This window comes from Arachis ipaensis, chromosome B04, assembly GCF_000816755.2.
Source record: "Arachis ipaensis cultivar K30076 chromosome B04, Araip1.1, whole genome shotgun sequence".
Lineage (NCBI taxonomy): Eukaryota > Viridiplantae > Streptophyta > Magnoliopsida > Fabales > Fabaceae > Arachis > Arachis ipaensis.
Window position 1 is genome coordinate 38,729,438 of NC_029788.2, and position 25,088 is coordinate 38,754,525.

At 38.4% G+C, this 25,088-nt stretch overlaps 1 protein-coding gene and 1 long non-coding RNA gene across 2 annotated transcripts; both read right to left on the reverse strand.

The window, feature by feature from the left end:
• Positions 3,055–3,735, reverse strand: LOC107637749. The gene is made up of 2 exons (XR_002360253.1): positions 3,668–3,735; positions 3,055–3,401 (listed from the first exon to the last, which is right to left on the reverse strand). It is a non-coding gene; the product is annotated as an uncharacterized LOC107637749 (long non-coding RNA).
• LOC110271490 lies at positions 6,047–9,037 on the reverse strand. Its single transcript, XM_021122425.1, has 8 exons — positions 8,738–9,037; positions 8,184–8,464; positions 8,020–8,096; positions 7,875–7,905; positions 7,720–7,777; positions 7,047–7,145; positions 6,236–6,331; positions 6,047–6,076 (listed from the first exon to the last, which is right to left on the reverse strand). The coding sequence occupies exons 1-8, from the start codon at positions 9,035–9,037 to the stop codon at positions 6,047–6,049; spliced, it is 972 nt and encodes a 323-aa protein (XP_020978084.1).

Genomic DNA, 25,088 nt, shown 5'->3' on the forward strand with positions numbered 1-25,088 from the left:
TTATTGTGAATTCTCATGAGTAAAAGCAGAATTTTTGGTTTTTTCAACGATTTTAATACGAAAAAATTAGTTTACGTTAAATTGTTAGTCCTTCTACAATTGTTGTTTTTCGTAGGGTTGCATTTTTTATAATCTTCTTGTTTATTACGCAATATAATTTCACTAGTGTTACGTTTTGAAAATAATAGTGAACATAACATGCCCGATAATAGGATCGATGAAAAATGAGGACTTTTTGTCATCCTCTGCAAGCACAACAATTGCTAGAGAGCTTCTGTTTAAGAAAATTGCCCAAACTACTAACAAGGGTGATGGTAATTGTTAAAAATTTGTGTTTAGTTTTAAATTGTCTTAGCATCTTGTAGTTTGGTTTTTTTCTAAGTCAGTATTTAATGACTCCAGAGTTCTCAATTTCTTCTATGTATACTCATTCTGTTATGTACATGTTGATATTTTCAGTCTTACCTGAATATTCCGGAGAAATAGTTCCTGACAGTCTAGACGAAGAAGAGTCTGATTCAAAAGACATTTTAGATGATGTATCTTCTGTCGCAATCGATAGATCCATGCAGTTTGATCTAAATAAGGTTCCAGATGAAGATGATGAAACTTTAGAAGACCAACAAGATAAACAAGATGATATACATGTTAAGAAAATGTGCTTTGATCTGAATAAAATGCCATGGTATGGAGATGAAATATCAGATCCTCTAAAATGTGAAGCCCATAGATTCATAACAGAGTATTTTTCGCCAGGTCAATACGATGTTGGAGAGAAATTTTGATCTTTTATTATAACAGTTACGCTGGTTTCCTTAGTTTAATGATTTGGGTCGCAGTTGTACATGTTTATTCTTGATTTAGGTTTAGTAAGGCATAACTTCAAAGAGGAGTAACTTTGATTTATGCTCTTTAAAACTTTATTTTAACTTCATAAATATCAGAGTTTGATTTTATTTTCTTCTTTTACATCCATGATTGAATGCAATTTTTAAATGCCAATAACGTAATCAACAAAATTTTATTGGTAAATTTGTTCACATGAGTTAACATATAAAGGTTACAAGTAACTTGTGAATTTTTTAAATGTAAAACGAAGGAAGAAAAAGTGTTACGAGTTTAAGTAACAATGATTTAAACATATGTAGCTTCAGATAGTAGTCTTTACTTAACTAGATTATACCCAGATGGTTATTACTAAAGAGAACAATGCAATATGTGGTAATACGCATTTTGCGGCGGTTTAAACGAAACCGCCGCAAAATGTAAAACAATAAATCACCCGGCGGACATTTAGCGGCGGTTTTAGAAAAGACGCCGTAAAATACAAACATGATGGAAATATAGCGGCGGTTTAAGAGAAACCACCGCTAAATGTCGGCCTGGTTGCAGCCCCAACCGCTAACCGCCGCTATATGCGCTGCAGTTTGTCTTTCGCGACAGTTTCACAAAATCCCCGCAAAATAACCGTCGCTATCTTAAGGAATCGTTGTAGTGTTTGGGTTTGGTTGTAGTGAAATTGGCTTGATTTTTTTTAATTTGTAATTAAGTGAAATAATTACATGAGTGAAAAAATTTGAAACAAAAAATTGGAGATGTATTTATAATGTACATTGTCTTTGATTCTTAGACCAAAAAGTAGAAGTTAACTCCCTTATAATATTTTTTAGTCGTATGTAAATTAATTAAAAAAGTATTTTAATTTTTTAAATCAAATTTAAAATTCAAATTTCTATTACAATTAAGAAACTTTAATCCTAAAAATAGTTACTTTAGAATATAAAAAATTAAATATGAAGATCATGAACTCATTTTGAATCAATACTTTGTTATTGATTTTATTTAATTAATAAATACTACATACTAGTAATATGCACAATTTAGATACTGTGACAATAATTAACACAAACAATTTAAAATAGGTTAAAGAGGAGGTTTTATAAAAATTATAAAAAAAATGTACATTTTATAAATAGAAAAGAGAAAAATGTCATTTTAGTATCTTTTAGAGAAAGAGAGTAAAATTTTCTCTTAAATTTTATCAACAATAATATATAGTTATAGATAACTTTGGATTAATATTATGACTAATTTATTACCAATATATTTATTTCACTTATTAATGATGGAAGATTGTTTCTAACTAGAAATTAAAGACTTATTTTTGACAAAAACACTATATGTTCATTATCAAGTTGAAATAAAATTAGAGTTCTTTAAGTTAAAACACTTATATAACACTAATTGAATGTGCAAAAGTATTAGAGCCTCACTGATAGGTAAATACTAATCAAATTAACCTATAGATAACATAAAAATGACCCCAAATTTGAAAGAATCTATTTTTTTTAATTCGAATATTAATATTGTTGTTGTTATTTGTTCTGGGGGTTAGCTAAAACTGGACTGGTTGGGCTAGAATGCATGGTCCAAACGTTGGAAAGAAGGGGACTTAGGCTGGTTAGCGTCCGTAAGTCGCCTTCCGAGTTGTTTGTTTTCACAACTAGAAAATTGATTATTACAGACGGATTTACAGATAGATTTAGTCTTTATTACAGATGGATTTTTGGTTATCGACAAAATTACCGACGGATTTTGTCCCTCTGTAAAAGCCTTGTTGGAAATTATTTACCGACGAATTTTTTCTGTCAGAAAATTACCGACAAATTTTTACTAGTTACCGACGGATTTTCCTTCTGTAAATTCTCCATCTATTTCCCTGAAACGTCAAATTTTTCGATGGATTTTTCGTCAGTAATTACAGACGGATTTTTTGACAGATTTTTCGTCGGTAATTACAGACAGATTTTTTGACGAATTTTCTGTCGGTAATTACAGACGGATTTTCAGACGAATTTTCCGTCTGTAACTACAGATAGATTTTCTGTCTGTAATTTGAACCTTAGAAAATCATCCCACACTCTGAATACAGACAGAAAATCTATCTGTAAATCCGTCAGTAAGATAAAGTATAATTTTTTTAAAAATTTTTCTATTGCAAAATAAATACTTTAGATTTGTTTTCTAAATTTACTCCATCAAACACACTGTAAATTGAAAAAAAGAAAGCCAAAAATCACATAGATAAACATAATATTTATTACATGATACCTATAAAATTGGATGTTATTTTTCAACACCATTATCCAATATCTCACTGTCTCAATAAAAAGATACCCCAAAATTTCTTTTAAACTACAACAGATAAAGGCAGGACTTTCAGCCTAAATTTTAAAACTATTTTCTCATGCTCTCTTTAAAGTTTAAACTCTCCAATCTAATCTGAGTTACATGATTTTTCACTCCATGGTAGACTCTTGTGTGGCTGAAACTTGAAAGTATTTGTTCATCTACTTCTTCTTCTTTGATTTGTTTGCATTGGACTGAGCATATACAGTTCCCTAGTGTCAAAAAACAGGGCATGGACAGATTTCAGAAGCCTAGCAGTGTTTTATAGGATTAAGAAAAAGTGAAGGAGGATAACAAAAACACAACTTTAAAACAGAACTGCAATAGAGAGAAAGATGCTTGCATGCTCTTGAAGCACATTTAATTTGTTCTACAGAAACACTCACAGCCACTGATTTCTGATTTTTTATGTAACTTCTAGAAAATGTTATAAATGGAAAAAAGTGGCTATAAATTTTCCTAGAGCATGCATACAAACCTCGAGCCATTCATCCATTGAAGCATCTGTTGATCTAGTCCCAACTTCAACCTTTGTTCAAGCAATCTGCCACAGTGGTAGAGAATTTATTGAACATGTTTTTCACTCAAGGGACCCTGGCCTAACTAACATGGGTCTACCACTCCAATGTAGCAAAACAATAATATCTTTATGTAAAGTTGCAAACAATAGTTTTCTATTCCTATAGCACAAGGACACTACTGTATAAGCTATCAAATTTTCTAAATGGAACTAAAAAATGAGCTTAATTAAAGTTAAGGAAATTAACTAACCTCAATGTCCTTAGTCATTTGGGAGAGCAAGAATTCCTCAAACTTCTGCAAGCTGTATTGCTTTGGGCGAGTATCCTCCAAGAAATAGTTTTGTAGGAAATCATTTGTGCCCATACTTATCACATACAATGCATTCCTTATAATGAATTCAGCTCTTTTCTCTCCCAACAATTTCCTCATGTGAATCTTGTAATGCTCAAAATACTCTAGTTGTTTGGATACTGGTAGAACATTCTGTTTCACGAAATTAAATAGACTCCACATTAACTTTCAAATATATGTTTGTTGCATAGTTATAATAATATAAAAGCTAAGTTAGCTAAGAGGTCATTGATGAGTCCATATTTGACGATATATTTTAGCTTGAATTGGATGGATTTCATCATATAAACTCACACTTATTCACTAAGATAGCATACTTTTGTGTTTGATCCCTAATTTGAACCTAAATGTGAAAACATGCGTTTTTGTGCATAAATTGAGCAATTTAATCCCACTTTTATTCCATTCGATGCCGTGATATATTTGTTGAGTGATTTCAGGTCCTAGAGGCAAGAATGGGTTGGTAGAAGTGGAAGAAAGCATGCAAAAAGGGAGAAAATATGAAGAAAACAAAGGAGAAAAGCATCTCAGCATGTGCCCACGCACAGGGGTCAAAATCAGGACCTGTGCGTCCGCACAGGTCTGTGCCCATGCTCCGGGCAGAATGGAAATCAGGACCTGTGCGTCGCACAGGTACCAGCGCATGTCTCCATTAAAAAGTCACGTGGACTCGCGTTTTGAGGGCTTTTTGGCCTATTTTTGAAGGCTTTGGAGCATATTTGAAGGGGAAAACAACTACATATCATACCACGCATTACCATACTTCAGAGAATAGTTTTTAGGAGTAGTTTTAGGGTAGTTTAGTTTAGGTTTTCTCTCAAGTTTCCTTAGGTTTAATTAGGGTTTGTAGCATTTTATACTTCAATTTTAGCTTTGGATTTTGCTATCTCATTGTAAGTATTTCTTTAATTCCTCTTTTAATTACATCACTTGTTCTACACTTTCATCTATTTTGATTTCTCTTGTCAATATATGCATAGTTTACATTCTTTTGCAATTTTGAGTTTTGGTTCATGAATTTAATGTTTGATGCTTATTTTATGTTTGTTGAGTTACTTTGTTTGCTTGTTATCATTTATGGTTTATAGCTTTCATTAATTTACCAATTTTGCCATGTTTTGTGAATATGCATACTAGGTGTTTGATGAAATGTCAACCCTAGCTATGGGATAAATTTCCATCCCTTGGCTTGGGGGAATTGAGTCTATGGATTACTAGAGCCTTAATGTCCAACATTTAGTGGTAATTCTTGGGGAGTTAGTTGATTCTTATTTCCATTAAAGCTAGCTTTTTACCAACTAGTTTGGTAAGTTGGTTAGGACTTATGGATTAAGGTCAATTATGCTTGCTTGACTTAATCCTCGATGTTAGGGGTTAACTAAGCGAGATTAACTCATGATAATTATCATAGTTGTGGTTAGGGTAAGGAAGGGATTCCATAACTCATCCAAAGTCAAGGTTTCATTTATGTTTTGAACTACTTTTCCATCATTTTCTAGCATTACTTGTTTATATTACATACATAGTTCTTTTATTCCTTTATTAGTTTATTAATTGCAATTTTGAACCGTTCTTTTATCTCTTTATTGTTTGCTTTCATCATTGAAAACCCTTTGTTCTTGCAACCAAAATTGTGCACTTGTTGTCACTAGTTCCTAGGGAGAACGACCTGGGAGTATAAATACTCTCGGTTATTTTGTGTGTTGATTGTGACATCTTTAGGATTAAATTTTGATTGAGAAGATCCATTGTCGGTTTGGACTATACTCACAACGGAATTACTTTATCTAGTTTTTCGAATTGGCATAAATTCTCTTGCTATCAGTCATCATCATGCATAGATTAGAATGTCATACCGAAATATTGGCAGTAACATCATCATACATAGATATTACTTCCAAGTTCCAACAATAATAACTGCTAGAAAAGACTAAGATCTTAATCAATTGAATGAAAGTATAAATAATAATAACTACTAGAAAGACTAAGCATCTGTTGGAGCCCTTTTTGTTTTCTGAGAAAATATTCATAACATTATCAGAAAGAGTATGAAAGTGTCTTGAGAGATAGACAAAAAGTTTAGAGTTTTATTTTATAATTTAAATCATAATCAGCTTTGTTTCTCAATATTATATATGGTTGAACAAAAAAAAAACGTAAAAAAGCCACCGGCCTCGACGACTTCAATAGTGCCGCTAAAGAAGCTATTCTGGTAAGGATGCTGGTCTATCTCATACAAAATAGTGCCAACAAGGTCAAAAGTTCCAGGCTAAAATCACATGTATCAAAGTTTATTGAGTTACCATCATTTTTCAAACCAACAAGCAGTTCTGTCTCTTCTCCAGTGGTAGTGTCCACAGCTTCATCTAAATCTGAATCAAACTAGCACCTAGCAACTAGCAAAGAAGAAAAGAACTAACTTCAATCATGGTCATGCACAAAATGCATAAAAACAAACATGCATACAAGTTATTTGTTAGACTAAGTGAGATTCAATTCTTAGGGAATGAGAGCAAATAAACCAAAAGATCACAAAGAGAGTAAAATACTAAAATACAAGCTCTATCAAGCTTATCATCAAAACCATGCTAACAGAACAACCATGCATATGAACAAAACCAGATAAATGTAGCATTCATTTAGTGACATAACATTTTGTCAACGCTTCACGAGATTCATGATTCGAATTGAGAATTCGCTTTGAAAAATTCACTAACAAATCAACATCAAATTTATTTCAACCCTGCTGAATGTTTCCATAATTGGTCCTAAAATATAATGCCAGTAGTGAAAAGTGAGACCTATAAAAAAAATGCAGAATTTAATTTCCTATGATTTCTCAGCAACCAAACAGTAACGGAAACCAAAAATTAAAAAAAAAGGAGAGATTTTTGCAAAAATGAACCTGAGAGAACAACTTGAATAGCGTCCAATTGCTTGCCCCTGAAATTAGGGTAACCAAAATGCCATCACAGAAGCTTCACCAAAGCTTCCTTGCTGCACAGAGCCCTCATCTTGTTCGCATTGCCGCTTTTTGCGTCCCTCAACGGCAATGCTGCTTTTCTCTGCATTTCAATTCCAACCTGGAGGGTGAAAAAAAACAAAAACAGAGGATCGATTAATTGATCACTCAAATTTGAAGAAGAATTGGGAAGTTCTGTATCAATAGAGGAACAAAAAGTAGACGCCTTTTGTGTCAGGGTTTCGTGTGTGTTGCAGTGTTCGCGGAATTTTCTTTCTTGCTTCCAGTTTTCTTTGTAGAGTTAATTATAAGTATTAAAACCTCAATAGCCTCAAAGTGTTTGAGATCACTAAGGTTCTACGATGATTGCTATATCAAAATTCAAATGTTTCTCACTTTTTCCCGAGAAACTGCCCCATGCGTGATTCCCATCTACCACATTTGTGCAGGGTAACTCCCCTGTATTTGGAGCTACCCCTCGAAAAAATAGTGCTCTACCTACGCAGAATATGCACAAACTCTTCCTTTGTAAAGTTACTCATCTACATCAGAAGAAAAAAAACAATCAAAGAAAAATCCTCAAAGCTTTTCAATTTTTCTTTACAAAGAAAAACCCTCAAACTTGCTTAAAACTATTATCAAATCAAACTATTAAGTATTAGAACCTACTTTATATCTTCATGATAATCGCTGACGTTGAAATTAATATCTGCATCAATGCCACGGAACTTGATCGCAGCTCGATCATATGCCCTAAAATTTAAATCAAACTTACACACTAAAATTCAAATCCATCAAATATTTTTCGTTAGCCAAAAAGAAAAAAAAAAAGAACCGATAACAAAATTACCTAGCTGCAGCATGTGTTGTGTCAAATTCACCTATTAAAATATATAAATAAATAAATTCAAAAACAAACAGAAAAGCAATATACATCATTTAAAAAGAGAAAAAAAGTTTTGAATTCAACTACAATCATCACTGCATTTTCTCACCCAAGTACACTTGTTTCCTACGGTCCCTGCACAGAGCACCAATAATTGCAGCATCTATAGCATCTTGATTCTCAGTCCTATATGGAAGACCAAGTTAACATGGACACTAGTCTTCAATCGCTGAGAGTGGGGTCACAGGGTGCATCTTCCAATTCAAGGTGGACAGAATCAGAAGCTCCATTCTCTGAATAGTCTTTGACTCAAACACAATATTATTGCTGACTACAAAAGTGAATTTCAAGCGGTATGGGCTTCCTTCCTTGAGAGTGGACCATAGACCCTTTGGATTCCCATTCTCAGGTATTGGAAGCACTATGTCCTCTCTTCCAGGTGACACTATTGAAAGGCTTATTATTTTCACTTCTGGTTCCAGAACCTCTGTCACATTGTTCACATACACATTCCCAAGAAGTTGTTCCTTCCATCTCCTTAGACTCTCGTCGTCCTACCACAATCCCAACCAACACAATTAATAATCAAATGAATACATAGAAAAAAACATCTCATCATGAGTATTGCTCAGGGTTTTATATCTTTAATTTGATTTTTGAGATAGCTATCATGAGTCGTAGTTTATAGTTTTTTGCACTTCAAGTTCAAAGAAAATCTAGCGTAGAATGGCATGTTAAAATACACAAATCTATTCATGTGAAAAATGATTCATGACAAAAAAAAACACAGAAAGATAAACCCATTCATCCAGCAATGAAAAATGTACCTCAAATATAACAAAAATTATTATGATCTGGCGTGAAGTTCTCTGCCACGACCGATTACTCCGATTGACCCTGGCCATAACCGCAGCTTCCTCTTTGGAAATATACTGCAGCCTCTTCTCAAAATCATCACTACGTCTTCTGAATATCCCTTTCCAAATTCGAGAAATTAACCCCTGCTTCTTACTCTTCTTCATCTTCTTATTCTTTTCCTCCTCTCCATCACCAACAACAGCAGTGGCACCAACACTTTCCTCTTTCTTCTTCTCACCTTCTCCAACTACCTTATTCTCCTCACCCATTCTTTTCCGCTCTTTCTTCTTCCCTAAAACGTCAAACAAAATAGAAGAAATAACCAAAGTCTGTAACAGTGTTAGGAGCCATGAAATCAGATCGTGAGATGAGAAGAATGTGCAGTGAGGACAAGTGAATGAAGAACTCGAAGAGAGAATACAGAAAATAAAAAGAGAAATAGGGGTTACCAGAACGCGATCTGAAATTCGGAAGCGCAGATCTAAATGGAGGGGATTGAAACACAGCTCAAACAGAAGCAGGAAAATGGAGCTCGTAAGTGATTAAAGGCAAAGGAGAGCGTGATGGAGAAGATCCATTGGAAAAAGAGGAATTAATTGCATGAAATTGAAAATCTAACCTCCAAACTTTGGCTAAATTAGCGAATTGCAGGTTTGGGTTTGAAAGGAGATACGCGAGCAACACACGGAGAAGATCCGGGAAGGGGTGTGACGGAGCTTCTTCGTGGACGGAGCGATGGAGAGAGCGGCGGCGGTGAACGAAGCTCCTGCGATGGAGAGAGCGTGGACGGAGCGATGGAGAGAGTATGGATGGAGAGAGGAAAAAGCTCCTGCTAAACTTGCGTGAAGTGTGAATGGATCGAGAGGGTAGCATCTGAGTTAGGGTTAACTCAATCTTTCTGATGGAAAATTTTAAATTACAGACGGATTTTCTGTCTGTAATAATTTAATAAAATGTAACATTTTTGTCTATTTAATTACAGACGGATTTTTCGTTTGTAACTATTTTCCACAAAAAAATTAATTTTTCCGACAGAATTATCGACGGATTCTCTTTTCCGTCTGTAATTTATGCTAATTCATTTTTTTTGTTTTTCGACAAAAAATTCCTCTGAATTTTTGTCTGTATTTCCGTGGGATAAAATCCGTCAGAAATATCCGTCTGTAATAACTAGTTTTCTAGTAGTGTTTGAAGAATGGGGGGTGGTACCTGCAAAGACACTCCGATGCCTAAGTCAGAAAGGAGTTTAGCAGGTTTTGAATATATTAGAACTTAGGTTTACTTGAGTGCATCAGTATATTTATAGGTGTTTGACCAATAACCACCGTTGAAGTAGATCCACTTCTGATGGTGGATAATCGTCCCTTTACCTTAGGGTTGTTAAGTCACTCTTCTAGAAGTGGGTGAGAGATTTAAGGAGGCAGTTACTTATTTGAATAAGTGTCATCTGCCAGCTCACATCGAATCCGACCTCTTTGGAGAGGTTGGGTGGATCAGTGAAGGCCAACCCTTTGGATTGGGCCTTTTTGACTTAATTGGGACTGACCATTGCGTTGGGTCAGGGTATGAACATTATTGTTATTGTTGTTGTTGAAAGATTAAGTTACAATGGAAGATGTTGTTGTTATTATTTTTAATGACCCAATACGGAGGTTGGTGGTTATATAGCTCGTTTGTCGATAAGTTTCTGCAAGCTTTACGTCGAGATGAGTTATACGTCAGCAATAAGAGAATAAGGGGGTGGATATCTGTAAAAAGCACTCCGACGCTCAAGTCAATAAGTGAATAATAGGCTTTGCAAGTTGTAATAATTTGAACAACATTCTTACCCTTTCTTTTATATCTGAAATGAAGATAACGGTTGAGTTAGGGGTGTTCATGTATCATATATGTTGTATTATTTTAATTTATTATTTAAGAAAAGTATGTTTAATATTATTTTAAGAGTAAACATATTTAAAAGAATAGAAAAAAAATAAATTTTATTGATATTTTTTAATAAAAATAAACTTTTAAAAATATTTGTGTGTTTTGCGGATATATCCGATCCGACCCAATCCGCAAATGTGCGGATCGGATCGAAATTTTGGCCATATCCAATCTGATCCAATCTGCGTTCACCCCGTTGAGTTTCCGAGTAACTTTGTCATTAACAGAGAGTAATACCGCATTTGAGCATTTTGATATCTGCTTTGATGATCATTATTGATAACCAATATATAACATTCTTGGCCGAGTTATAACGTATGACCGATTTATAACGATCATATCAATTATGATTTTGTAAGGTTTACGTTTTAAAATCTTAGATTTAGAGTTTATGATGTTTTGTTATTTATTTATTTTTTTGTTTTCTCTTTTTTTTTTGTTTACTTTTAACAGCAAGTTAAATTTACAGAGCACTATACTCTTTATTTTTTTTAAGTGTAATAACATTTGTCTATACTGATATACTAATATTTGATGCATTTACTCTAAATTTATTTTATTTATATTCGACATAATAATATACACAAAAAATAAGATACTAAATCAGTGTGTTTATGAATTAAGAAACAATTAAATATTATGTTTGATTAAAAAAATAATTTATTGTAGATAGAGTTAGATAGAGAACTTTAAGATACAAGTACGGTTAGAGTTCTGTTCAGTTCGTCGGGTACTAAACGGGTCGAATATACAGAGTGTGCGAAGGAAATGGAGGACGACATGCTGCACCACGACCTCCTCAAAATCCTTGCTCAGACCCCTAACCTTTTCCAGGTATTTTTGTAGCAGAGGGTCCTTGGCTTGATAAGTCCCATTGATTAGGGAGGTGACGACTCGAGAATCGCTGTTCACCTCCACCTTTGTTCACCTCCACCACGGCGCCAATGTTCGGTTTGTCGGGTACTGAACGGGTCGGATGCACAGTGTGTGTGTGGGAGACTAGGGACCTGGATCCAGGTTACTTGTGCGTGATTGGACCTCCTAGGCTGACGCTAGAGGCAGAGGGATGGAGCTTCATGACCTCCCGGGTTGTTGGAGTGATGAAATGGGGAGCCACCTACAAAAAGGACTCCGACGCCCAAGTTTGAATCTGTACGAGGTGGCGGAAAAGGTGATGGTTAGGTGACGTACCTTGGGGGAAGGGTAGGGCCCTCCCCTTATATATTCTACAACTAGGGCGGGTCTCACAGGGGTAGACCCGCCTTCCAGGAAACTTCCTTGCCCAGCTGTCAGGTACCTTGCTGGAGGAGAGGAGGTGTCTCCCGGTTCGGGTTCCACATACCCGTCGGGTCGGCCGGCCGGGCCGGGGCATTGGGCCAGCTGGGCCAGGCCGGAACAGTGCCCCCAACGCGCCAACTATGGTCATGAGCACCGTCGTTGGTGCGTTTTGGTTACCCTCGGTCGGATCATCGCCGGGTCGGTCGCTCGTGATAGGGGCGTGCCCCCTACGCGCGAGTGGGTTTCACCGTCTCAAGGGAATGTCATTCGTCGCTTCATTCTTCGCGCCTGTCATTAAATGCCATTATGACTTATTTGAAAGTTTGGGAAAAAGTCCATTTTACCCCTGACCTTTATGCTTCTTCATCGCAGTTATTCTTTTGTTTCTTGCTTTCCTTCCTTGTTTTTGCGCTTCCTTTCCTTATTTCTGAATCATTCCTGTGCTGCTTCTCACTTTTCCTCTCCTGCTTTCTGGATTTTGCTGCCTTGATCTGCTTCTAGTTCAACTACAACAGCATTCCCCCAGATTTTTCCAATTTTTCTTGACAGCAATCTTCCTGGTAAGCATCTTTTTCTTACTGAATGATTCTTATCGTTACTGCTACTACTGTTATCCCTTTGTGCTTTTTGTGGTTTCTAAGCCATGCATGTGTGATGTTTGAATCATGTTTACTATTAGTTAGGCTTTAGAGGGGGTTACCATTTAGATTTCTGGTACTTAGCCTTTGTTTAACTGTAGATAGGCTAACTACGGCATATAGCATTAGTTCCCTGTGTTATATGGTCTTAGTTCCAGTTTTCCCAGCTTCCCGACCTACTCGTCTGACTCTGAGTGGTGCCCCCACTGTAGGTATGGCACAACTTCCCCTTCTGAGGCCACGTGTTGACCGATACGCCTGGATCACCTCAGACGTGAAGGATACACCTTCCCAAATAATCCTAGAGGAGCTCACGGAGTTCCGCCAAGCCGACCAATTATGCGGGGTAGGTCCCGAGGAAGAGCGCTATGAAGTGTTCGTTCCCGCGGACTATGAACGAATATGTCAACTTAACTTGAACACCCCTCGAGTTGTCGACTGGATTTGGATGTATAAGGCCATGTTTACCATCCTGGGGGTTCGAATCCCTTTCTCCCCCTTCTAGATGGCACTTCTAAACCGGTGCGACATGGCTCCGTCACAGCTGCACCCAAACAGTTGGGCCGCTAACCGGTGCTTCGAGATGGTTTGCGAGTACCTGGATTTGCCGGCCTCTGTGGAGGTATTTTTATAGTTATTTGTTTTGACCAACCCTTCCAAGGAGGGAAGGCATAAGAAAGGGTTTATGTCCTTCCGAGCTGCCCAGGGCAGGCGAATCTTTGGGGTGTTTGAAGATTCGTTTCATGGCTTCAAAGACAAGTTCTTTAACGTACGGCCTACCGAAGGCCAGCACCCCTTCTGGTTGACCTTGGAGGGGGAGCGGCGGATTCCGACTTATTGGAGCTTCGGGGTTGGCTCCAATGCTTTTACCAAAGTGACGTATAAAGGGCTGACCCAACGAGATAAGAACATAGATGACGTGTTGTTGGCTATATTTAATAAAAATAACATCAACCCACATCCTTTAATGGGTGACCAGGAGATGGGTAGGAGCTATGTGGGTGTGTGGTTGGCTGCTTCCAGTGCTGTCCTTTTTTTTTAACGAGCTAACGAGTTGTTGTGTGCACTGTAGTGGATATGGCCGCTGAGCACACTGGACTTGAGGATTTAATGGCCCAGTTCCTTCCTGGACATAGTGAAGCTAGCTTCGTAACCCATACTGCCGAGCATCCGTCCTCCCCTACTGCCAAAGTGCAATCAGCTCCGCTTCCCCTTCCGGGACCCACTGGCTCTAGTGCAATGGTCGACCCAAGTAGCAGCGGCGTGTTTCCTTCTGAGGTAGAGCCGATCGGGGGGGTCCCGACATGGCGATAATCGAGAACCCCCGCAAGCAGAAGCCGCCCTCCACCCTAGAGGGGTCATTAACTGTTATGGAGAAAAATTTTGACGCTGGCGGTTTTATCGACTCGTAGCTCATACCGTTTTTCCGTGACGGGGATCTTGGCACCCAGGCTAGGTGGGTCTACTAGTGTATGCTGAGAGCTATGACCATTGAGAGGAAAGCGGAGCCCATCCTGACCTAGGCTGGGGCGTTGGACGGGAAGTACCGTCAATCCTTGCGAGAGGTCGAGAGCTTGAGGTCTGAGGTCGGGACCTTAAAGGAGAAATTAGCCGACTCAGAGGGGAAGTTAAAAACTTCCGACAAAGCGGTGGCCCGCCTTACCGACCGGGAAATGTCTTTGGAGAGGCAGCTCAACTCGGTCTGTGATGAAACCGCTGCGGCCAGACTAAGATTGCTGCCTTGGAGGCCAAGCTTGAGGAGGCCATGAAGTCGGCGAAGAATTCCAAGGATGAGGTCACTAGGATGAAGGGGGAGGTTGCCAGCTTGAAGAAAAAGAACAAAGATACGTTGAGGAAGGCACACGAGGTGATCACCGGGACTGAGGAAGCGATCAAGGCCCAGGTCAAGCTGTTTTCTCCCGATTTTGACACCTCTGCAATTGTGGCTTTCAAAACTATCTGGGATGGTCAAATTGTTGACATCCCGAAGAAGTGATGTATATTTGCTTTGTAATATTTTGTTTTGAACTCTTTAGTGGTTTGTGTAAACTTACTTACCGTTTTGTTTGACATTGGTAATTGACAATCTATTTACCGTTTTGTTTTGTCATTGGTAATTAGCGAACTATTTACCATTTCATTTTGATGTTGGTAATTAGCGAAGCCGGTTTGTGGCTTTTCCTACTAAAAAGTTCGACCTGTGGCTTTTACTTTTGTAGCCACTTAGTGTAATGTTTACGGTGTTGTTGGCTCCCGGGGTGATCAGTCCCGTGAAACCATAATTGCGCTAAACCGGTTAGTTGACAAGCCAGATAAAGATGAAAATAGGTAAAAATAGAGTAAAATGAAATAATAACATGAATGAAATAATAACATGTTAAGAAATGATAAAGATTGGCAAGATTGACAAAGTAAAACGGGTGTTACTGAGTCGGCAAAACGGGTGCTCGACCTGGATTCTAAGGGTAAAACCTTGTCAAATTCGCCACGTTCCATGCTCGGGGTACCTCTTTCCCATCTAGATGTTCCAGCTTGTAAGCCCTGTTGCCGACCACTTCCTTCACTCTGTATGGGCCTTCCCTACTAGCCGCCAGCTTCCCCTCCCCGGGGGTTGGGAGGTCTACGTCGTTGCATCGCAAGACCAGATCATTTGGCTCAAAACTCCTCCTTATCACTCTGGCATTGTAACAAGGGGCTATCCTTTGCTTCAACGCCATTTTCGACAATTACGCCATCTCCTTGGTTTCGTCGACCAGGTCCTTTTCTACAGCTTCCTTAACTCCGCCCAGGAGTAGCCGTGGACTTGGCTCCCCGACTTCTACGGGGATCACTGCGTCAACCCTGTAAGTAAGTCGGAAAGGGGTTTCCCCGGGATGACTTTGTTCGCAGCTTCAACTTGGCCATTGGTTTATGGGTGCTCTACTGACGAGAACCTCTGTTTTATTCATAGGCCTGTAAGAAACTCCATAAACTTCTTGTCCACGAACCGCGTCCCGTTGTCCGATATCACGGACTCCGGGATTCCGAATTTGGAAATTACCTGTCTCCACATGAACTTACGGCAATTTGCTAATGAAATGCTGGCCAGGGGCTCCGCTTCGACCCACTTTGTATAGTAATCAATGGCTATAATTAGGTATTTAACTTGTCCAGGGCCTACCAGGAAAGGTCCCAATAGGTCAATCCCCCATTGGCTGAAAGGTCGGGAGGCCAACAGCAAACTAAGCTCGGCTACCGAGGTCTTATGAAAGTTAGCGTTCTCTTGACACTTCTTGCATCTCTTGATGAATTCTTGGAAATCCAACATCATCGAGGGCCAAAAGTAACCATCCCTTACGAGCTTCCGGGCCAAGGCCTTTCCCCCGATATGGTAGCCGCAACACCCCTCGTGGACTTCTCTTAACACGTAGTCTGTCTGGTCGGGGCGTAGGCATTTCAACAGGGGTTGGTTCAGCCCTCTCTTGAATAGCTAGCCCTGTACTATTACGTACTTAGCCGCTTCCCTTCTTAACGCCTTCGCTGCCTTGTGTTCGTTGGGCAGCTTGCCGCTTTCTAAAAAGTCGATAATTGGGTTGATCCATGGGGGAAGGACGTCTGCTCGGGTCACGTATAGGGAGACTGTCGGCTCTTTTATCAGTCCATGGATCAGAGAGTGATTTCCCGTTCCTAGCTTTGTACTGGCCAGTTTCGATAGGAGGTCGCCTCATGTGTTCCTTTCCCTTAGGACATGCTGCACCACGACCTCCTCAAAGCCCTTGCTTAGACCCCTAACCTTTTCCAGATATTTTTGAAGCAAAGGGTCCTTGGCTTGGTAAGTGATGCGTGGCAGAAGTTAGACCAATTAAGAGAGTCTTAATAAGAGAGTTGCGTTGCAAGTATAGCTCTCAACCAGCTAAAGTCTGCCTCACCAATTTAAAAAGGGGTTGTCACAAATTTTAGAAATAAAAATATTGGGAGTATGAGTCCCAGGTCGTCTCCCAACGAGTTGCAGGAAAGGGTGCTATTTTATTAACTAGAAGTTTTCCAGAAAAGTTGAGTTTTGATAATGAGTAAAAATAATTGTAAATTAAAGCAATAGAACTAAGAATTATTATTAATATTAAAAGGCCTTGACTGGGGGAATGATTAATTGGAAGTTCTATCCTTGTTGGAATCTTCTCAAGTGTAGTGTAAAGAGGTTATTGTTTTCACTTAGTTAACCCTTACTAAATAAAGAAAAGTCAAGTGATTGACCTGACTCTTACCCGCAAATCCTAGTCCTCTCCCTTGGGAAGGTCTAGCATTAGTAGGTACAGAATTAGCCAACAACGTCCAATTTAATTAAGCACTTGAGCATTCTAACTCAAGTATCTCCTCTTAATTAACCCCCATGTCAAGTAGGAAATCTACTCCATTGACATGGAATTAATATTCATAAAAATATGAGAAGACATAATAAATAAAATAAAATAAAATAAAGAATTAAAATTAATTAAAATTAAAAGTAACTCTATATATTAATAAATTCCAAATGTAACATACTTAATTGAATAGGGTCAATGAGCAACTAATAAGAGTAAAGGAATAAGGAAACAAACTAAAGTAATGTCTTCACGGAGGTAATGACTCTTCAGCATCCAAAAAATACAAAGCAAAAGCATAAACTACTAATGTAAAGCTAATCTAGATTCAGATATGAAACTGAAAGCAATCCTAATATCGATGTATCTGAATGTGTGTGGATGCGTATCGATTCTCTGCATGTTCCCTAGCTTTAGTCTGTGTTTTTGGGCCGAAAACTGTGTCAAAACGCGGCCCAAAATCGCCCCCAGCGTATTCTATTATTTCTGCAAATCGCGCGTACGCGTCGTCCACGCGTTCGTGTCATTTGGAAATTTTCCTTGTCACGCCTTCGCGTCGTTCACACGTTCGCGTCATTCATGCAGACTCCACTCCACGCGTTTGCGTCAGGCAAGCGTTCGCATCGCTGCAATTTCTTCATTTCGCGCGCTCGCGTAAGCCATGCGATCGCGTCAGTGTTTGCTGGTCATCTCCTTAGTTTCTTGTGTTTCTTCCATTTTTGCAAGCTTCCTCTCCATTCTCCAAGCCATTCCTGCCCTATGAAGTCTGAAACACTTAACACACAGATCCTGCATCGAGTGGTATAAAGGAGAGTTAAAATGTACTAATTAAAGGTTTCTAGGAAGCAAGTTTTTAACCATAAACAATACTAGGAAGGAATTATAAAATTTATGCAATCTATATGAATAAGTAAGTAAAGACTTGATAAAACCACTCAATTAAACACAATATAAATCATAAAATAATGGTTTATCAACCTCCCCACACTTAAACATTAGCATGTCTTCATGCTTAGCTTAAGAAGATAAAATAAATGAGTAGGGAAATGTAAGACTCATGCAATGCAATGCAACCATATATATATATATAAATACAACTATATGATTCTTGTCTACTTGGTTAAAAATAAATAAGATCTTCAAGACAAACGTAAATCAAATTCCCCTAATTCAATTTATATAGTAAAAACAGGTAACATTGTAAGAAGATAGCTCATGAAAGCGGGAAACATAGAGTCAAGCATTGGACCCTCACTGATGGTGTATGTGCACTCTAGTCTCTCAAGTGTATAGGGTAATCACTCTATCCTTCTCTAATCATGCTTTCTAAATTTTGTTCTTCACCTAACCAATCAACAATATTTAATATACTAATGCAAACATCATGAGGTCTTTTCAAGGTTGTAATGGGGCTAAGGTAAGGGTAAGGGTATATATATGGCTAAGTGAGCTAGAATATGAATCTTTGACTAACCTAAACATTCACCTAACATACGTATACTCTATATAATTCTAATTCATGCCTAGATACCCATAATTTCCCACTTTCACCTTACATACTCATGCATTAACTTTTTCTTTTAATTTCCTTATCATATATGCATTGGAGCTTTACTTAACTTAGAATTGGGGTAATTTTGTCCCCTTATTTATTTAAATATTTATTGAATATTTTTGGATTTTTTTAATTATATAGAAATAACATACCAATGCACATGGACTTTTTTTAATTTTTCTGTTTTACATGAGTAGGTATCCAAATTTCCATTATTTTATCATGATACATTCCCTTATTAACCAATATTCCCACAATTTTCCCATGCTTAATTAACACACTTTCTATCTTAAGCTAACCAATGATTCATTTTGGGATATTTAATTATTTTTCTGCTTAAGGCTAGTGATGTGGTAAAATATAGAACAAATGGGATTTAAAAGGCTCAAAGTGGCTGACAAAGGTAATTGAAGGGTAGGCTTATTTGGGATAAGTGAGCTAAACAATTAATGGCCTCAATCATATGCATGCATATAGATACATTAAACATTGGACATACAGGATGAAACAAAATAAAGATTACAATTATAAAGAAGTAAACACAAAAGAATCAAATATTTATGGTTAAATAATGTAACCATATAATTAGGCTCAAAATCTCACGGGTTGTGTGTTCTTAGCTTTTTAAACTATGTTCCAATTACAACTTCAAACAAATTTAACACAAAAGTTTTTATTTTAAATTAGTAAAATTTTTCAAAAGTAGGGTCTTAAAAAAGAAACTTATTATTTTTTTCAATCAAGTAGAACATGCATGCAACTAGTTATTACTATGCAATTTATCCTATTCTGAATAAAAGAAAAAACAAACTAAATATCCTATTTATTAGTGTTTAAAGGAGAATAAATTACCTCCGGAAGTCAGGTAGTGACCGACCTCCCCACGCTTAAAGCTTTGCACCATCCTTGGTGCCATCTGTCAGGAACATAGGGGGGCTGGTAGCAGTATCTCCATCATCGGGACCGTCATGACTCCCTGTACTGGTAAATGAGGTAGAGTCCGGGGTGTCTGGGTCTTTTCTTGGTGGTTGGTTACCAACAAGTAGCTCCTTGAGGTATGCAAATTTGCGCTTGTTACGGCGCTCTCTTTGCTTTCCTTTCCGTTCAATCTGTTCTAGCCTCTCAAGTATCTGATTGAGCAGTTGGTTTGTAGAAGGTGCTTGTGGTGTGAAAGAAGAAGGAATATCTTCTGCTGGTTCCGTGCTCCGGTTGACAGTTGCTGCTGAAGGTCTGATATACTTCCCGTTAGAGACATATTGATCATCTCGTGGAATCATGGCCTTGGTGTCCCCAGCTCTATAGGAGACTCCGGCTGCTGAGACTAGATCTGAAACCAAGGCAGAGAAAGGTAAGTTTCCCACAATTTGTATGTGTCCCATAGCATGCCGAACGTGTCTTGGTAAATTGAGGTGTTGGTCTGTAAGGATACACCAGAGTAGAATAGCCATGTCTGCAGCGAAGAAGGACTCATGAGTGCTCGAAAAGACGTAATGGGACATGATTTGTGCCCATACTCGAGCCTCTAAGGTGAGTGCGGAAGCCAATATGCCCTTAGGTTGGGAACGATGGTATCCGTAGATCCATCTGCTGCCAGGTTGTGCGATAACTCTGAGAACGGCGTCCCAGTCAAATTGGTATGTCTGGCGCTTGAACGAGGCTTCTTGAAATACGTCCAATCCTTCTGGAGCAGGGGAAAGATCTAAAGCTTGTTGAATGGCCTCTTCAGTTATGGGGACTTGCTTCTGACGGACATAGACAGACTGCATGGTTGGCATGTGAAAATTGGAATAGAATTCAACTACACATGATAGATTAACCTGTCGTGGCTGTCTCTGTAGAAATTCCCATCGTCTTTGCTCAATGTGGGGCTCAACAATTTCAGCAATGATGGTTGGAAGGATGAAAAGGTGCTCATTGTTATAGTTCCTTGCTGCCAGGATGGGGAACATCTGCTCACAGTAGCGGTTAGTGAACCGCGCAGTGTCCTTTGCTGGGAAGGCTTTCTCTTTTTCATCGACCTTGATGATCCTCTTGATTCATTTTGTTGAGGGTTTCACCGCTGTTGAAGATGGTTTTCTACTAATGCTCTTTTTGTTCCTCTCCTTGCTAGTGGTTTGGGAGTAGCTTTCTCTTTACCTTTCTTGGTGGCCATCCTGAAAAAAGAAAAAGAAAGTAATATATAAAGCTAAGGGTTCGAGCAAGGGAGCGAATATTAAGGGTGGTAATCAATGCACGGTAAAGAAGGATGTCGTTAACACATAGTCTAGACTACATGTGAAATATTCATCAAAGGTAGTATAGTAAGTGCATGTGACGGCAATTAAATGCAAGATGTTTATTGGCATGCCGGCAAAGGCATGAGTAGCATAGATCAAGCATTCAATGTCCAAGTTAGATTACCAAGCCTTTCAAACTAATAATCTGTTTGTATTGACAATTATATTTAATCAATAAAATATAAAAGGGATTTTGTGAAAAATAGGCATTAAAGTAATAGAATAGAATAATTTAAAATAATGCACAATGCCATACGGGCTTTTTCACAAACACTTGGCATGCATGATGAATATGTTATTGGAAGTAGTAAATTGAGTCATGCAAGCGACCCTTATGAAAAGTAATATATAATTGTCAAACAATTCATAATAACTCACAAGCAAAATATAAAAGATAATGACCCAAATAAATTTCTAACACCAATTAAAGGAATAAAAAGAAAAGTAAAAGAAAAATAGAATATAGATAATGAAAGTAAAAGAAGAAGTAAACATAAATAAAAATAATGGAAAAATAAAAATAAAGAGAGAAAGAAAAGAACCTTGATAATGGATGTGAAAAATAAAGGAGGAGAAGGTAAAAAGTGAGAATAAATAGAGAAGGAAGAAGGGAGAAGAAGGAAATAAGAAGGAAAAAGAAAAATTAGAATTTGGGGATGAAAAGATATGATATTTTGGCTGATCTGGATAATATGTGCGCCGCATGTGACGCGGACGCGTGGGTCACGCGGTCGCATGACTTGATTTGTGCGATTGGCGCGAGAGCAGCCTCGCGTTCGCGCAACTCTCTGTTTTAAACTCATTTTGGCAAAATATAGGGTGATTCGCGTGGGTAACGCAATCGCGTGGATGGCTATATTTTGAAAACGACGCAGCCGCGTGGCGCACGCGATCGTGGTAGGGCTGGTGCTTCCAGCATCATTTCAGCCCAACTCCATCATAACTTGCTACCATACACCTCTTTTACGTCGATTTTTAGGGGCACGCGTTCGCGTGGGTGACGCGGACGCGTAGGAGGCTATTTCTGAAAATGACGCGGCCGCGTGAGTGACGCGGTCGCGTGGGCATGTTTGTGCCTAAGGCACGCCTCCAGCCACGCTTTCGCGTGACTTTCTGTTTGATTATCTTTTCTTCAGAATGCACGTGTTTTTTTTTATGCAGTATGCAGAATGCAGAATACAAAATGCAGATGACTATGCAAAAATTATAAATGAACACGAATGAAAATAAAATAAAATAAAACTAAGAACAAAAGGGAAAGAATATACCATGGTGGGTTGTCTCCCACCTAGCACTTTGCTTTTACGTCCTTAAGTTGGATGCTCTTCAGACTCATTCTGCTTCTGTTGGTGGGTCTTCCAAAAGGAAGACCTCTAGTTCCTTTTGATCCCTCGTCTTCTCACCATGATAAAGCTTCAGGCGATGTCCATTCACCTTTAGAAATTTGGAGCTAGAAGGATGACGCAGGTAGAAAACTCCGTATGGCTCTGCCTTTTCTACGCTGTATAGATCTTCCCATCTTGATCTCAGTTTACCTGGCATAAGCCTCAGTCTGGAGTTATAAAGAAGAACTAACTCCCCTGGTCTGAATTCTCTCCTTTTTATGTGCTTGTCATGGACGGCCTTCATCTTTTCTTTGTATCTCCTGGAGTTGTCATATGCTTCTAGGCGAAGGTTCTCCAATTCTGCTAGTTGCAGCTTCCTTTCAGCACCAGCTTCTTCATAGTTCATGTTGTACTCCCTCACAGCCCAGAAAGCCTTGTGTTTCACCTCTACTGGGAGGTGGCAAGCCTTTTCGTATACCAAGTGGAAGAGGCTCATCCCAATGGATTTCTTGTACGCTGTTCTATATGCCAATAGTGCATCTTGTAGCCTGGCACTCCAGTCCTTCCTATGAAGTTTTACTATCTTTTCCAGAATACGCTTTATTTCTCTGTTAAAGACTTCTGCTTGCCCATTGGTCTGGGGATGGTAAGCTGTTGATACTTTATAAACTATCCCGTGCCTTTTCAGTAATCCTGTTAGTCTCCTGTTACAAAAGTGAGTGCCTTGATCGTTCACGATTGCTCATGGGGATCCAAAACAGCAAATAATATGATTTCTAACAAAGGAAACAATAGTGTTAGCATCATCAGTACGGGTAGAAATTGCTTCTACCCATTTAGAAACATAATCTACAGCTAACAGTATATAAAAGTAACCATTAAAATTTGGAAATGGACCCATGAAGTCAATGCCCCAAACATAAAAAATTTCACAGAAAAGCATAATCTGTTGGGGCATCTCATCCCTCTTGGATATATTACCAAACCTTTGGCATGGGAAACAGGATTTACAAAATTTAGCAGCGTCTTTAAAAAGAGTAGGCCACCAGAATCCACAGTCTAGAATTTTTCTAGCTGTTCTTTGAGGGTCAAAATGTCCTCCACTCTCAGATGAGTGGCAGGCCTTTAAAATGGACTGGGATTCTAATTGAGTCACACACCGTCTAATTACCTGATCAGCACCACACCTCCATAAGTATGGATCATCCCATATAAAATATTTAGACTCACTTTTTAGCTTGTCTCTTTGTTGCTTAGTAAAATTTGGAGGAAAAGTGTGGCTAACTAGATAATTAGCTACAGGTGCATACCAAGGAGCTACTTCAGATACTGCATGTAAGCTATCAAAAGGAAAATTATCATTTATGGGAGTAGAGTTATCCTTAATGTGCTCAAGGTGACTCAAGTGGTCTGCCACTAAATTCTGGTTACCACTCCTATCTTTAATTTCTAAATCAAATTCTTGCAGCAGTAGTATCCAACGTATTAACCTTGGTTTGGACTCCTTTTTAGCTAATAAATATTTTAGAGCTGCATGATCTGAGTACACTACTACCTTAGTACCAAGTAAATAGGCTCGGAATTTATCCAGAGCAAAAATAATAGCTAGAAGCTCTTTTTTAGTAGTAGTATAATTAGATTGAGCAGCATCTAAAGTCTTAGATGCATAAGCAATTACAAAAGGATCCTTGCATTCGCACTAAGCCAGCGCCGCTCCTATTGCATGCTTGGAAGCATCACACATAATTTTAAATGGCTGGCTCCAGTCTGGTCCTCTCACAATTAGGGCTTGAGTCAGGGCGATCTTCAGCTTATCAAATGCTTGCATACAATCCTCACTGAACTCGAACTCAACATCTTTCTGCAGCAATCTGGATAAAGGCAGTGCTACCTTACTAAAGTCCTTAATAAATCTCCTGTAAAAACCTGCGTGGCCAAAGAATGAATGGACTTCCCTCACAGAGGAGGGGTAAGGTAAACTAGAAATAACATCCACCTTTACTGGATCTATAGAAATGCCAGTATTAGACATAACATGTCCTAGTACAATTCATTGTTTTACCATAAAGTGACATTTTTCAAAATTTAATACAAGATTGGTACAAACACACCTGTCTAACACTCTAGATAAACTATCCAAGCAAAGGCTAAATGAATCACCATATATACTAAAATCATCCATAAAAACCTCCATACAGTTCTCAATGAGATCAGAGAAAAGACTTATCATGCACCTTTGGAAAGTAGCTGGTGCATTGCATAAACCAAAAGGCATTCTTTTATAAGCATATGTTCCGAAAGGACATGTAAAAGTAGTCTTTTCCTGATCTTCAGGAGCTATATGAATTTGAAAATATCCTGTATAACCATCTAAAAAATAATAATGAGATTTACCTGACAGGCGATCAAGCATTTGATCAATGAATGGTGAAGGGTAATGATCCTTACGAGTGGCTTGGTTGAGACACCTATAGTCAATGCAAACTCTCCATGAATTCTGCACTCTAGTTTTCAGGAGCTCTCCATGCTCATTTCTTATTGTTGTGACTCCAGACTTCTTGGGCACCACTTGTACTGGACTTACTGGTGCGCAGAAATTGTGATTACACTTTGATTATGTAAAATTCATTGCTCTTTCTTTCCCTGGTAATGGCGCCAAAAGCATGATGCCAATACCAACTAGGGTTTACAGAAGTAAGTAATTGATGCATAAATCCACTTCCGGGGCCCACTTGGTGTGTGCTTGGGCTGAGCTTGAAGTCTACACGTGGAGAGGCTATTTGTGGGGTTGAACGCCAGGTTTTGATCCATTTCTGGCGTTAAACTCTGGTTTTTGATCCCTTTCTGGCGCTGAACTCCAGAATTGGGCAGAGAGCTGGCGTTGAACGCCAGTTTGCGTCATCTAAACTTGGGAAAAGTATGGACTATTATATATTTCTGGAAAGCCCTGGATGTCTACTTTCCAACGCAATTGGAAAC

Coding starts and splice junctions, on each gene's coding strand:
- LOC110271490 (XM_021122425.1), bottom strand. CDS start 9,037: ATGGGTGAGGAGAATAAGGTAGTTGGAGAAGGTGAGAAGAAGAAAGAG. Junction 7,146..7,719: donor ATGCAGATATTAATTTCAAC/GTCAGCGATTAT, acceptor TTCACCCTCCAG/GTTGGAATTGAAATGCAGAG. Junction 6,077..6,235: donor GCACTATTGAAGTCGTCGAG/GCCGGTGGCTTT, acceptor ATATTTTCTCAG/AAAACAAAAAGGGCTCCAAC.